Below are 15,163 nucleotides of genomic sequence, written 5' to 3' on the forward strand. Positions count from 1 at the left end.
TCAAGCCTTGAAGCATTCCTGCAATGTTCCGGAACTATGGCTTCAGAACGTTGGAGGTGCGTTTTATTATATAGGATGTGCTCGGTGCTTTTCTGTAGCACATGGGGGGAATTTTAATATATGCTAATTAAAGTGGAGTGGCTGGAAGGGGGCAGGGGAGATAGGACAATCGCTGGGTGGCTGGAGGGGAGGGCAGGGGAAAGAGGAGAATCGCTGGGTGGCTGGAGGGGGGGCAGGGGAGAGAAGAGCATCGGTGGGTGGCTGGAGGGGGGGGCAAAGGAAAAAGTAGAATCGCTGGGTGGCTGGAGGGGGAGCAGGGGAGAGAGGAGAATCGCTGGGTGGCTGGAGGGGGGACAGAAGAGACACACTGACACCCAGCACTCACTCTCTCTCTGTCACACACACACACTCACACATTCACTCTCTCTCTCACACACACACACACACAGTCAATCTCACACATACTCTCTCAAACATACACACTCCGAGGAAAACCTTGCTAGCGCCTGTTTCATTTGTGTCAGAAACAGGCCTGTTTTACTAGTTTTCTATAAAGCAGTAATCAGAAGTGTTTCATTCCCAACAACCCCAGACATATTCTTTACCCTAATTAAGAGGTTCGGAGGAAGTTTTCACAGCAAGAGTTAATTAAATTTACATTCACAAGTGAGTAACCCTGACTTTAGAAATAGACTAATTGTAGTAATTTTACAGGTCATTAATAATAAACATACACCAATAAATTTAAGAGAATTTAGTGGCTTATTTACAAATTGCAATAACGTTATGCCATTAATATGTATTAATCACTTAATGCAAGTTAATGGCAGACACCTCCGTGATAATGTTGCAGGGGTGGGTGGCATGTGTGGGGAAGCAGTTTTCAGATAACTGCACATTACCTTGTATCAATATAGCAGCTGATATAGTCTGTTGAATGAGCGAAGTTTCATCATTTGGAGGATTTTATTGTATTAAATGAGAAATAGACCTTTGGTTTGTAGACCTTTGAGGAGTAATTTTGAAAGGAAGACACTGTTTTAAAATTCACTATTTGAAGTGCACACTATTGAAATCACCGGGGAGTCCTTCCTAGCAGCAGCTGAGAGAATATGGACTGTTTTGGGGTTTGGAATCTTTCTCTTTTCATCTGCAACAGTCTAAATAAGTGACTTTGAAGTCCACTATAAATTGACTGCCTTGCTGGAGCAGGTAAGTATTGCTTTCTTTTTTTTCAATAGTAATTGAAGACTTTACAACAATGTGCGATGATGGTGGGTTCTAACCTCTCTTCTGTTTTGGAACTTAGGAGGGTCTGAGCACATTACACATCATACATGTTATGCCATCATTATAATCTGTGTTACATATTGAAATTTGTTTTGAAAATTGCAGCTCTTACTATAAAAATCTGGAGGTATAGCTGAATTTCTGTAGTAACATACTGTCATGCTGGAAACCAGAAGTTAAGGTCTGTACCCCCCTCCGTGCTCCTTTACTGACCTTTCCCTACCCCCTTTCTGTTATTAATATAGCACAATGAAAAGATGCCAAATATGTCAGCAGTTCCTGCATTTTATTTTAACAACTCTAAAATAGCTTCAGATGATAACAGCAAAAAATGTTTTTCTAAATTTAGTGAACAGTTGTTCAGTCTTTATGCTGAGTAAAGCTAATGCTAATATTACAGACTGTACCATGCTTTGCAGTCTTTGCTGTACATGCAATTTATCAATGTATTTCTGTTAACTACTTAAAGCAGCTCTGTTCCACCCAGATGTTCCCAGTCTAGCTGATTGTTTCTCTGCAAACCACTAGATGGGTCTTTCAGCTGGAACAGCAGAATTTGCAAAAGTGAAAAGGTAGCTAAGAGGTCCCTTCCAGGGATGTAGGCAGACCAACTTGCTAAAGCTAAGAGAACTAGTAGGTCCTAAGTAGATGACGTTGTGTTGGAAAAAGCTGGACCGTCTGATGTACTTGTCTCTAATGTTGAAATGGGCCCTGAGATTCCATTGTTGGTAATCATTGATAAAATAACTTATGAGCTCAACGTTGGCCAAGATTAATGCCAATTTAGACACTCAGTTGGAAGAGGAGCTGTCAGTGAAGACTGCACAACAGCAGGAGGATCAGCTTGACCATGTAGAGCCATGGCTTGAGGAGCTGGACGTGGTGATAGTAACAGGCCATACTAGCAAGTTGGAGACCATTTCCCAGCTTCCTTTTCTCTGTGGCCCATAGCTCAGAGTACATAAAAAATCAACACAAGCACAAAAAACACATCAAACATAAATATACAACCAAACATACATATACAATCACAAATGTGCATGAACACATACACAGACAGATGGAAAGAACAGGTAATTTTTCTAATCTCTGATAATGATCTTGTCTGTAGACTCTTGTCTGTAGACCCTCAATAATATCTAAACAGTTGTACACCAAGAAAGTAAATGGACCTGATCATGACATCAATATTTTTTTAACATTTTGGGTTCCTTTTACAAAGTGGCACTACCGATTACAGCACACCGAATGCAAAGAAACCCATTCAATTCCCATCAGCTTCTTTGCATTCAGCGCATGCTAATTAGTAATGCTGCTTTGTAAAAGGAGTCCCTTGATTTTTCAACACAAAAAAGTCTGGAGGGAAAGAAAAAGTATATTTTTAAGAGCACCCCACCTCCAACTGATCTCGATGTAGGCTTTTAGGGTTTTAATCCTCTTAGGACCAAATTCTATATATGGCGCCTGAAAAATCGGTGCCAAAAAAACACACGCTTAGTGCCATTCTATAAACTGCGCCTAAAGTTAGGTGATATGCGCATGTGTCATTCTGAAAACCAGATCTAAATACCGACGCCTAACTTAGGCACAGATCGCGTGTATTCCATAAGAGTGCACATAGTTTTTAGAAACTCCCACAACTCACCCATTCCACACCCATGGCCACTCCCCCTTTTCAGCTGTGCGCATTAGAATTTACGCACACCACGTTATAGAATACGCCTATAAGGTTGTGTGTAAATTCTAATTAAAGCCAATTAGTGCCACTAATTGGTTAATTACCAATTATCGGCACTAATTGGCTCATTAATCAATAATGTTGTATGCCTAATTTGGCCATATGGCCACATTAATGCGCACAACTTAAAGCGCCATATATAGAATTTGGGGGTTAGTGGTTAGTTTTAAGCTTCTAGATAAGATGATCACAGCTATTTGTGGCATGTTAATTCTTCCTAGAAGCAAAATGATATTTTATAAAGATGAAACCACAATATACAACTTCACATAAATCTCTTATTAATTCTCTGTTGCCAGCATAGCCTCTTAAGATGCCAGATCATGTGATCTCCTTAACTGAAATTAAATTAAAACAACTGCAAATCAGAACATTTTTATGCTGAAAAATAATATCAAATATATACGTGGAGGGGCATTTTCGATATGAAGTCTAAATCTGATCTTGGATGTTTTGCTAAAAACATCTAAACATCAAGTGGTGAACATAGTGATTTTCCATCCAGTAAAATGTCTACCTTCTTGTTTCAAAAATGGGCATTTGCTAGATATTTTTGTGCTCAGTGCATCTATCTTTTTGAACCATTTTCAGGGGAAAAATAAAGTCTAAGGGAAAAATGCAAAAACACAAGCCACTGGGATGTATAGGGGGACAAGCATTCTTAGTAGACTGGCACCTCAGACCATGGGCATAGCTAGGTGGGGCCACTGGAGCATGGGCCCCCGCAGATTTAGCCCGGGTCCCCCTGATTTCACCCCCCCTCCGCCGACCCTCCCCTGCCCCATTCGCCCCCCCCCCCCCACCGCCGCCAACCCTTCCCCACTGCTGCCATCAGGTACCTTTGCTGGCGGGGGTCCCCAACCCCCGCCAGCCAAAGTTCTCTTCAGCGCCGGTCTCCGGCGTGTTGGATCTGGATTGTGTTTCTGTGAGTCCTGATGTCCTGCATGTAGGAACGTGCAGGACGTTAGGCCTGACAGAAACAGAATCCAGATCAGCGAACGTGCTGGACTCGAAGACCGGCGCTGAAGGGGACTACAGCTGGCAGGGGTTGGGGATCTCCGCCAGCAAAGGTACCTGGCGGTGGCAGGGGAGGGTTGGCGGCGGGAGGGGGGGTCGAAAGGGGTGGGGGAGGGGTGATGGGAGGGGTCAAAAGTGGCAGGGGGGTCGGTGGCGCCGGGGGGGAGGCTAAAATGTGCCCCCTCACCTCAGGCTCTGGATCCCACTCCCGCCCAAGTCTGGCTATGCCCCTGCCTCAGACGTCCCAGCAGAGCAGTGAGGCAGCCTAGGGGCCATTGCAGTGGACTTCACATAAATGGTCTCAGGTACATATCTCACCGTTACCTCCTTATATTGTATGGTTAGCCCTCCAAACCCCACCAAAAACCTACTGAACTCAACTGTACACCACTACAATAGCCCTTATGTCTGCAGATGTCACTTACATGTGGGTACAGTAGGTTTTTGGTGGGTTTTGAAGGGCTCACACTTTCTACCGCAAGTGGGATATGGGCCTGGGTTCCCTTCTCTACAGTGCACTACACCAACCACTAGGCTACTCCAGGGACCTGCTTGCTGCTCTGACTGGCCATAACATCTGAAGCTATCATAGAGCCTAGTATGCACTGTTTCTTTCACATCTTTGTGGGGTGGGAATGAGGTCAGTGATCACTGGAAGAGAGGGGTTCATGCCTTAATCCCTCCAGTGGTCATTTGGTCATCTAGAGCACCTTTTTAACTTAGTCATGATTGAAACATATCTAGACCAAAATGTCTAATTTTTAGCCTTGCAAGATTTTGCTTTCTTCCATTATGGAAGAAAAATGTCCAAAGTTTGGAAACACCCAAATCCCACCCCCAACACACCACCTTGTGATTCGGATGCACTGCAGATGAACTACATAGAAAAACATCTTTAAAATGTGTTTCGAAAATAGCGATTTGGATGATTTGGCAAAAAAAAAAAAAGGTGACCACTGGGCTCATTGGACATCAGAACTGAGCTGGCCCTGTGCAATACCACTGAAGTGGAAAGACCTTCACACAGGTGACCCACCAGTCTAGAAAGCTCTGAGATCTTTGTTTACATTTCTCTCATTTAGGCTCTATTTAGTGACATCACTTACTTGCCTGTCCTCTGTGAATAAGGCCCAGATGCATCAACCAAACGTAAAAAAATCAAAATCGTAAAAGTACTTAGCGAATTTTTAAAAACGAAGAATGCAGTAAAAAAACATCTCAGAAATGTTCGGTGCGGTATTGAAAAGTACAAAGTATCATACGTCCGTAATCCCCATTGGTAAAAGGCCCCTAAAGCATGCGCAGAGCAGCCAAGCGTTATGCTGGCTGCTCTGCGCATGCCACTGTCAAAACAAAAACAAACAAACACGTGGCTCCCAAAATAAAAACAAAAGTCAAAAAAGGATCAGGAGGGGGCAAAGGCTCTCCTCAAGAGCGTCCTGTATGGACGGCCTTGCCCCCCCCCGCCGCGCCCCGCCTGAGGTCACCACTGCTCCCCGCTTCCCCCCTGCATTATAAATTTAAAAAGCAAAACAAAGAAATCCTTACTTTAGAAGCCCCGGCCGGCCCCCCTCCATTCCTCTCTACTCTTCTGTCAACCCCACAGCTCCGCCTCCTGACACCCTCCGCCCTGTGCCCCGCCTCCTCCACGGGTCGTCGCCGCCATTCCCCCCCTCCATTGGGCCCCTCTCCCTCTTACCGGGCCCGTGCAGCGCCTCTCACCTCTATGTGAAGGCGCTGCACGGGCAAGAAGATCAGCTGACGCCTCTGTCTTCGCCCATTCTTCTTTCGCGTCTCTCTCCTTTTGGGCCCGCCCCCGTCTGACGTAATTAACCAACATGTTACTTACGTCAGACAAGGGCGGGCCCAAGAGGAAAGGATGTCCCAAAGAGCTTAGCCGTGCCTGTGAACTGAGTGAATAGGACCAGAGTTACACATGCAATGAAAGTCCTGCCAGAAGTGAGGCACGCCCACTCCCACTTTTCCTACCTGTGATGTATTGTCCCCCAAGCACTCCATCTTGTTCCCAGTTCGGGAAACTCCAGCAGGCACCCGAACCACACACTGCAAACTTCTCCTGCCTTGGTACCCAGAATCTCAGCAGGGGTGGGCTACCAAAGACCAGAATTTTCTCCATGCAATGCCTTTTATTACTTCTTGTCTACATTCTGATTCTTCCACCAGGCTGTCAATACCAGCTCTGTCTCCTTAGTGACCCCCCAGAAAATCCTCTCTCCTCCAGCCTTATGCTGGAACCCATTTTCAGGAGGGTCACATTTGTGTTCAAATATCTTTTACTCAACAGCCAGTAATAACACAATGAACAAAATTAACAAATGACTTTCAACATAATACACACAGCATATTTAAAACCGAACGTGCTCTCCAGACAGATGCTAACTACTGTGTAAAGATTGAGGCTCTTTTTTTAGAAGCATCTCCACATATAAATAGCGGCTTCTAAATGTGTAAATTGCCTACATGTATAAATACTGCAGAATCATATAGGCAAGAAGGAAAATACTGAGTGTTAATTAGGGGCAAGCATCAGCTTTTTGGCTACATGTATAAATAGCAATTTTAGAAAGCTGCTATTTACACTTGGGATCTACACCACACAGAGATGCCAAGGAGGCCTGGAAGGAGTGTTTCTAAAATACTAACAAATATTCCCCACCTATAAAAAAAACCTGCAAACCTCCGCCATTATACCTGCCCCAAGGCATATACAAGATCCAGCTCATAGGAGTGTATGCACAAGCTGACAACACCTCCCTTCCCCCACCACTCTCACATCCCCCAACAAACCCCTCCAATGTTATGCCCTCCCATTGAACATGAAGACCCCCTAACATGGTGTCTCCCTGGACATCAACACCCCACCCGCAGTTCTTCAACCTTCCCCCACTAAAATCTCAGCCCCAGTTCATACCAGAATTCCACATAGCACTGTGGGAGCAGCAGCGATGCTTGGTCACTCTTGCTCCTGCAGCTCTGGTTTCAAAACATTGCCCACAACCCCTAGTTTAATCTTGCCGTACTACTGCTAGGGGTGATGCAGCCAAGCAACACGCCCTTATTAGCCTGCTTGACCACCTAGCAGTAGTACCACAAGACTACCCCTAGGAGTCAGAGGCGCCATTTTGAACCCAGTGCCACAGGAGCAGAAGCAACTGGGGATCACTCTGGTCCCCAAAACACCATCAGGGAGCCCTGGCAGGAGCTAGGACTGGGATAAGGAGGTGGGGTGTTGATGTCCAGGGGGGGGGGCATCATAAGAGGAGTGTTCACAGAAAGGCACATCATCGGGGGGCATCTTTTTGATTGGAGAGCGTTCCTAATATCTGGTGTCAGAAGGTGTGGAGGGATCGTGCATCAGGGAATGGATGCTACCAGGAACAGTGATTTTACAAAGCTGCTCCCATGCACATGTAGGGATAGGCTGCATGTTTCCTCCCATGAGCAGCTTTGTAAAAATTGCTTCTCCTGTGGGACATTGGACAGCATGGTTTATATTTATTTTACAAGAGGTTCTTCGTTTAAAATACTGTAGGAATTTTCCATGTCCCAATCTGAGCATCTTAATTTCCTTCTCCAAATTCTTTCTAAAAAGGGACTTTAAACCATTTAGCAGCACCTATACCACAAGTCTGAGGCTGCTAGATGGGGAATTAACAAATAGACACATACCTAATAAAGCTTGAAATAAGCTGCTCTTAAAGATACCCATCACCTTTTTGATGGCTCTTTTCAGCTGCTGTTCCTCCGGTTTTCTTAATTTGGTGCAGTATTCTTCCAGCAGCATTAGAGCTCGCTTGGTATCTGCAACAAAAACACAAATATTTTCAGACTGCAGAATGCACAAAGAATAATGCATTCATTAGCAGCACTTGTCTATTATTCTCCAGAGAATGGCTTACCACAGGACACCCTCAGATGTGTCCTGCAGTAAGTTTTGTATCTGCAAGTTCAAACCATACGCTAAAAAAATATTTTAAAACTTTACTGGGAGGGGCGTCTGGGGGGCGGAGAGTAGGCGTTGATTAGCTCAGGATTAGCGTGTTAGCTCTTACTGCCTACAAAATAGATGTCCTCATGCACTAATATTTTTCATTGCTGCATGCTAATGATAAAAATTAGTGCATGACCATTAATTTTAAAAAAATTAGTAAATTTGGCCATTTTCCAGCTGCAGTAAAAATGGCCTTACCACTCAAGAAAGACTTACATAAAGGCACACTAAGGTTACTTTTTACTGCAGCTTAGTGAAAGAACCCCAGCTGCTCCTGTTTGTTGTGTAAGGACTGTTGGAGCTGGAAACCCTGGTTGGACAGGAGGGAACAATCCTACTAAAAGGCCAGCACTGCTTGTGATACGTACTTTGAAAAGGAAGTATTTTCAAAGGGGACTATTGCAGCCCTCAAGAAAGGGCAGAGACTTTGGATTGCTGGGTGAGGGCAGTACAACCCTGCCTGGGGCAGCCCTAACCCAGGGCTGGACTGAAGCTTTTGTTTGTAACTTGGAAACAAAAATAAAAAGAGAAGAATATTTGAACGTATCTGCTGGTGGCAATTTGTGGGGCTCGGATTAATCCTGGGGAGGAGACTTCCTTCCTCCCCCTACTGGCGCAGCGGTCCCGTTTACACACCATACACATAAAGACAGTCCCTGCTCTGTAATTGGACAACATGACAATGATAACAAAAATGAAGTTCAAGATGCAAGTAATGAATTACCCCCCCCCCCCCACCACACACACACACACACACACACACACTTTTACAAAACCATGCTAGTGGCTGCTGGTGCAATAATGCCAACACAGCCCATTCAAAAGGGGGGGGGGGATGTTAGATAGCACTATTTCTAATGCAGATGATTTTTTTTTGTTACATTTGTACCCCGCGCTTTCCCACTCATGGCAGGCTCAATGCGGCTTACATGGGGCAATGGAGGGTTAAGTGACTTGCCCAGAGTCACAAGGAGCTGCCTGTGCCTGAAGTGGGAATCAAACTCAGGTCCTCAGTTCCCCAGGACCAAAGTCCACCACCCTAACCACTAGGCCACTCCTCCACTGTTGCTACTATTTGACATTCTACATGGATCACTAATGTGGCCGCGCAGGCTTCTGCTTCTGTGAGTCTGACATCCTGCACGTCAGACTCACAGAAACAGAAGCCTGCGCAGCCTTCTACATGGAATGTTGCTAGTGGAATAGCAACATTCCATGTAGAATCTCCAATAGTAGCAACATTCCATGTAGAATCTCCAATAGTAGCAACATTCCATGTAGAATCTCCAATAGTATCTATTTTATTTTTGTTTCATTTGTACCCTGCGCTTTCCCACTCATGGCAGGCTCAATGCGGCTTACATGGGGCAATGGAGGGTTAAGTGACTTGCCCAGAGTCACACCAATGTGGCCGCGCAGGCTTCTGCTTCTGTGAGTCTGACGTCCTGCACGTACGTGCAGGACGTCAGACTCACAGAAACAGAAGCCTGCGCAGCCTTCTACATGGAATGTTGCTAGTGGAATAGCAACATTCCATGTAGAATCTCCAATAGCAGCAACATTCCATGTAGAATCTCCAATAGTATCTATTTTTTATTTTTGTTACATTTGTACCCCGCGCTTTCCCACTCATGGCAGGCTCAATGCGGCTTACATGGGGCAATGGAGGGTTAAGTGACTTGCCCAGAGTCACAAGGAACTGCCTGTGCCTGAAGTGGGAATCAAACTCAGGTCCTCAGTTCCCCAGGACCAAAGTCCACCACCCTAATCACTAGGCCACTCCTGATGATAAAGCCTTGTTTACTGTAAGGAAATCAAGTGTTTCAGACAGAGATTGTCTTGATCAATACCTGTAGCCCTGGTCAGAAGGCATCAGTAGAATTGTAGCCTGGTCTGATTTAAAGGAACTTTTTTTTTTTATCAGACCGAACACTCCCAGTCCTGCCAGAGCAGTTAGTGAATGCCTTTTTAGCTATGCTGATTTAATAATGGCTCACAAGTGACAATCAGTCATTCTCAAAATTTAGTTTTACTAAAAGCAAAGTGTATTCAATTGTACAGCAATAAAGTTGTTGGGATAAAAATATTCATTAATTCACTCAAGCTTTGGGATAAAAATATTAACAACAGTTGCATTCACTGTAGTTGTGGTACTTTTAATGTTTACTCAAAAAGTATTATATTAGACAATAACACTTTTACTTTCACTTCAGTAAAGTTTGTTTGTGTTCTTCACGATACGTTTTAAGTATTAAAATAGGCATTTATTTTTACATTTATTTAAGTACTTTGACCAACACTGCACTGGTTAGAGTTTATGAATGTCCACACACAAAAAAAGAGTAGTGTTACCCCAATAACAACAGGAAGGCGAGGATATAGTGAGTTTCTTCACTATATCCTCGTCTTCCTGTTGTTATTGGAGAGCCTTACTGGTCACACTACTCATTTTTTTCTTTGTGGACTTTTGTACGTAGTGGATCACAGTCTTCCGCCTCTGCAGACTCCTCTTTTCTAGAGGAATAACAGACAGGAATTTCTAGGATCCCATCTTTGCTACTGAGGAGTGAGGACCATATTAAAAAAAGGGTATGATACATACCTGTAGCAGGTGTTCTCCGAGGACAGCAGGCTGATTGTTCTCACGACTGGGTGACGTCCGCGGCAGCCCCCACCAACCGGAAAGAAGCTTCGCGGGACGGTCGGCACGCAGGGCACGCCCACCGCGCATGCGCGGCCGTCTTCCCGCCCGTGCGCGACCGCTCCCGCCAGTTGAATGACTAGCAAAAGATGAAACACACAACTCCAAAGGGGAGGAGGGAGGGTAGGTGAGAACAATCAGCCTGCTGTCCTCGGAGAACACCTGCTACAGGTATGTATCATACCCTTTCTCCGAGGACAAGCAGGCTGCTTGTTCTCACGACTGGGGTATCCCTAGCTCTCAGGCTCACTCAAAACAAGAACCCAGGTCAATGGAACCTCACAACGGCGAGGAAACAACAGAAATTGACCTACGAAGAACAACTAACTGAGAGTGCAGCCTGACCAGAATAAATTCGGGTCCTGGAGGGTGGAGTTGAATTTACACCCCAAACAGATTCTGCAGCACCGACTGCCCGAACCGACTGTCGCGTCGGGTATCCTGCTGGAGGCAGTAATGTGATGTGAATGTGTGGACAGATGACCACGTTGCAGCCTTGCAAATCTCTTCAATAGTGGCTGACTTCAAGTGGGCCACTGACGCTGCCATGGCTCTAACACTATGAGCCGTGACATGACCCTCAAGAGTCAGCCCAGCCTGGGCGTAAGTGAAGGAAATGCAATCTGCTAGCCAATTAGAGATGGTGCGTTTCCCGACAGCGACCCCTAGCCTGTTAGGGTCGAAAGAAATAAACAATTGGGCGGACTGTCTGGTGGGCTGTGTCCGCTCCAAGTAGAAGGCCAATGCTCTCTTGCAGTCCAATGTGTGCAACTGACGTTCAGCAGGGCGGGTATGCGGCCTGGGGAAGAATGTTGGCAAGACAATTGACTGGTTAAGATGGAACTCCGACACCACCTTCGGCAGGAACTTTGGGTGGGTGCGGAGCACTACTCTGTTGTGATGAAATTTGGTATATGGAGCATGAGCTACTAGGGCTTGAAGCTCACTGACCCTACGAGCTGAAGTAACTGCCACCAAGAAAATGACCTTCCAGGTCAAGTACTTCAGATGGCAGGTATTCAGTGGCTCAAAAGGAGGTTTCATCAGCTGGGTGAGGACGACGTTGAGATCCCATGACACAGTAGGAGGCTTGATAGGGGGCTTTGACAAAAGCAAGCCTCTCATGAATCGAACGACTAAAGGCTCTCCAGAGATGGCTTTACCTTCCACACGATAATGGTAAGCACTAATCGCACTAAGGTGATTCCTTACTGAGTTGGTCTTGAGGCCAGACTCTGATAAGTGCAGAAGGTATTCAAGCAGGTTCTGTGCAGGGCAAGAACGAGGTTCTAGGGCCTTGCTCTCACACCAAACGACAAACCTCCTCCACTTGAAAAAGTAACTCTTTTTAGTGGAATCCTTCCTAGAGGCAAGCAAGACCCGGGAGACACCCTCAGACAGACCCAACGCAGCGAAGTCTACGCCCTCAACATCCAGGCCGTGAGAGCCAGGGATTGAAGGTTGGGGTGCAGCAACGCTCCGTCGTTCTGCGAAATGAGAGTCGGAAAACACTCCAATCTCCACGGTTCTTCTGAGGACAACTCCAGAAGAAGAGGGAACCAGATCTGACGGGGCCAAAAGGGCGCTATCAGAATCATGGTGCCGCGGTCTTGCTTGAGCTTCAGTAAGGTCTTCCCCACCAAAGGTATGGGAGGATAAGCATACAGGAGGCCGGTCCCCCAATGAAGGAGAAAGGCATCTGACGCTAGCCTGCCGTGTGTCTGAAGTCTGGAACAGAACAGAGGCAGCTTGTGGTTGGTCTGAGAGGCGAAAAGATCCACCGAGGGGGTGCCCCACTCTCGGAAGATCTTGCGTACCACTCTGGAATGGAGCGACCACTCGTGCGGTTGCATGACTCTGCTCAGTCTGTCGGCCAGACTGTTGTTTACGCCTGCCAGGTATGTGGCTTGGAGGAGCATGCCGAACCGGCACGCCCAACGCCACATCCCGACGGCTTCCTGACACAGGGGGCGAGATCCGGTGCCCCCCTGCTTGTTGACGTAATACATTGCAACCTGATTGTCTGTCCGAATTTGGATAATTTGGTAGGACAGCCGATCTCTGAAAGCCTTCAGTGCTTTCCAGATCGCTCGGAGCTCCAGGAGGTTGATCTGTAGATCCTTTTCCTGGAGGGACCACAGACCCTGGGTGTGAAGCCCATCGACGTGAGCTCCCCACCCCAGGCGAGATGCATCCGTCGTCAGCACTTTCGAGGGCTGCGGAATTTGGAATGGACGTCCCAGGGTCAAATTGGTCCGGATGGTCCACCAGAGCAGTGAAGTGCGGCAACTGGTGGAGAGGCGGATGACATCTTCTAGATTCCCGGTGGCTTGGAACCACTGGGGAGCTAGGGTCCATTGAGCAGATCTCATGTGAAGACGAGCCATGGGAGTCACATGAACTGTGGAGGCCATATGACCCAGAAGTCTCAACATCTGCCGAGCTGTGACCTGCTGAGACGCTCTGGTCTGCGAAGCCAGGGCCAGGAGATTGGTGGCCCGCGCTTCGGGAAGGTAGGCCTGAGCCGTCTGGGTATTCAGCAGCGCTCCTATGAATTCCAGAGACTGGGATGGCTGGAGATGGGACTTTGGGTAATTTATCACAAACCCCAGCAGCTCCAGAAGTTGAATAGTGCACTGCATGGACCGGAGGGCTCCTGCCTCCGAGGTGTTCTTGACCAGCCAATCGTCGAGATATGGGAACACGTGCACTCCCAGCTTGCGTAGGTAGGCCGCTACCACCACGAGGCACTTGGTAAACACTCGTGGGGCAGAGGCGAGCCCAAAGGGCAGCACACAATACTGAAAGTGCCGTGCGCCCAGGCGGAATCTGAGATACTGTCTGTGAGCTGGCAGTATCGGTATGTGAGTATATGCGTCCTTTAAATCCAGGGAACATAGCCAATCGTTTTTCTGAATCATTGGCAGAAGGGTGCCCAAGGAAAGCATCCTGAACTTTTCTTTGACCAGGAATTTGTTCAGGCCTCTCAGGTCTAGGATGGGACGCATCCCCCCTGTTTTCTTTTCCACAAGGAAGTACCTGGAATAGAATCCCTGCCCTTCCTGCCCGGGTGGTACGGGCTCGACCGCATTGGCGCTGAGAAGGGCGGAGAGTTCCTCTGCAAGTACCTGCTTGTGATGGGAGCTGAAAGACTGAGCTCCCGGGGGACAATTTGGAGGCAGGGAGGCCAAATTCAGGGCGTATCCGCACCGCACTATTTGGAGAACCCACTGGTCGGAGGTTATGAGAGGCCACCTTTGGTGAAAGAATTTTAACCTCCCTCCGACCGGCAGATCGTCCGGTACGGACACTTGTAGGGCGGCTATGTTCCCGTGGATCCAGTCAAAAGCCCGTCCCCGGCTTTTGCTGTGGAGGCGGAGGGGGCTGCTTAGGCGCACGCTGTTGACGAGAACGAGCGCGCTGGGGCTGTCCCTGTGCCTGACGAGGCCTTCGGGCCGGCTGGTTGTACCTACGCTTCGCAAAAGAATAGGGTGCAGCCTGCCGGGCCCGGGAAAAACGTCCACCTGTGGAGGTGGATGCTGAAGGCGCCCGGTGGGAGAGCTTGTCGAGAGCGGTTTCCCGCTGATGCAGTTGGTCCACCATCTGCTCGACCTTCTCACCGAAAATGTTATCCCCCCGGCAAGGGACGTCAGCCAGTCTCTGCTGGGTGCGGTTGTCCAGGTCAGAGGCACGCAGCCATGAGAGCCTGCGCATCACTATACCTTGGGCCGCAGCACGAGATGCCACGTCACAGGTGTCAAAAATACCCCTGGACAGGAACTTTCTGCACGCCTTCAGCTGCCTGACCACCTCCTGATAAGGCCTGGACTGCTCCGGCGGGAGCTTCTCGACCAGGTCCGCCAGTTGTTGCACATAGGTCCGCATGTGAATGCTCATATAGAGCAGGTATGACTGGATGCGGGTCACGAGCATGGAGGATTGGTAGGCCTTCCTCCCAAACGAGTCCAGAGTGCGAGACTCCCGCCCCGGGGGCGCCGAGGCGGTATCCCTCGAACTCCGTGCCCTCTTGAGAGCAGAATCCACGACCGCTGAGTCATGGGGCAATTGGGGCCGCATGAGCTCTGGGTCAGAGTGGATCCTGTACTGGGACTCTGCTTTCTTGGGAATGGTGGGGTTAGTTAATGGTCGCACCCAGTTCCGGAGCAGCGTCTCCTTCAGGACATTGTGCAGCGGCACCGTGGAGGACTCTCTAGGTGGTGATGGATAGTCGAGGACCTCGAGCATCTCGGCCCTCGGCTCTTCCACAGAGACCACGGGGAAGGGAATGCTGATAGACATATCCCGCACAAAGGAGGCAAAGGAGAGACTCTCAGGAGGTGAGAGCTTCCTCTCCGGTGAAGGCGTGGGGTCCGAGGGAAGGCCCGTAGACTCCTCTGAGGAGAAA

General features: G+C 47.8%; 1 protein-coding gene across 1 annotated transcript in view; it reads right to left on the reverse strand.

Moving 5' to 3' along the window:
• The window catches only part of LOC115468422 (disks large 1 tumor suppressor protein-like), a 184,348-nt gene that overhangs the window by 147,380 nt on the left and 21,805 nt on the right, over window positions 1-15,163 (reverse strand). Inside the window, exon 2 of the mRNA XM_030200116.1 lies at window positions 7,736-7,867. Coding sequence (XP_030055976.1) covers window positions 7,736-7,867 — 132 coding nt within the window. The remainder of the gene's footprint in view (window positions 1-7,735; window positions 7,868-15,163) is intronic.

Source organism: Microcaecilia unicolor, chromosome 4, assembly GCF_901765095.1.
Source record: "Microcaecilia unicolor chromosome 4, aMicUni1.1, whole genome shotgun sequence".
NCBI classification, from domain to species: Eukaryota; Metazoa; Chordata; class Amphibia; order Gymnophiona; family Siphonopidae; genus Microcaecilia; species Microcaecilia unicolor.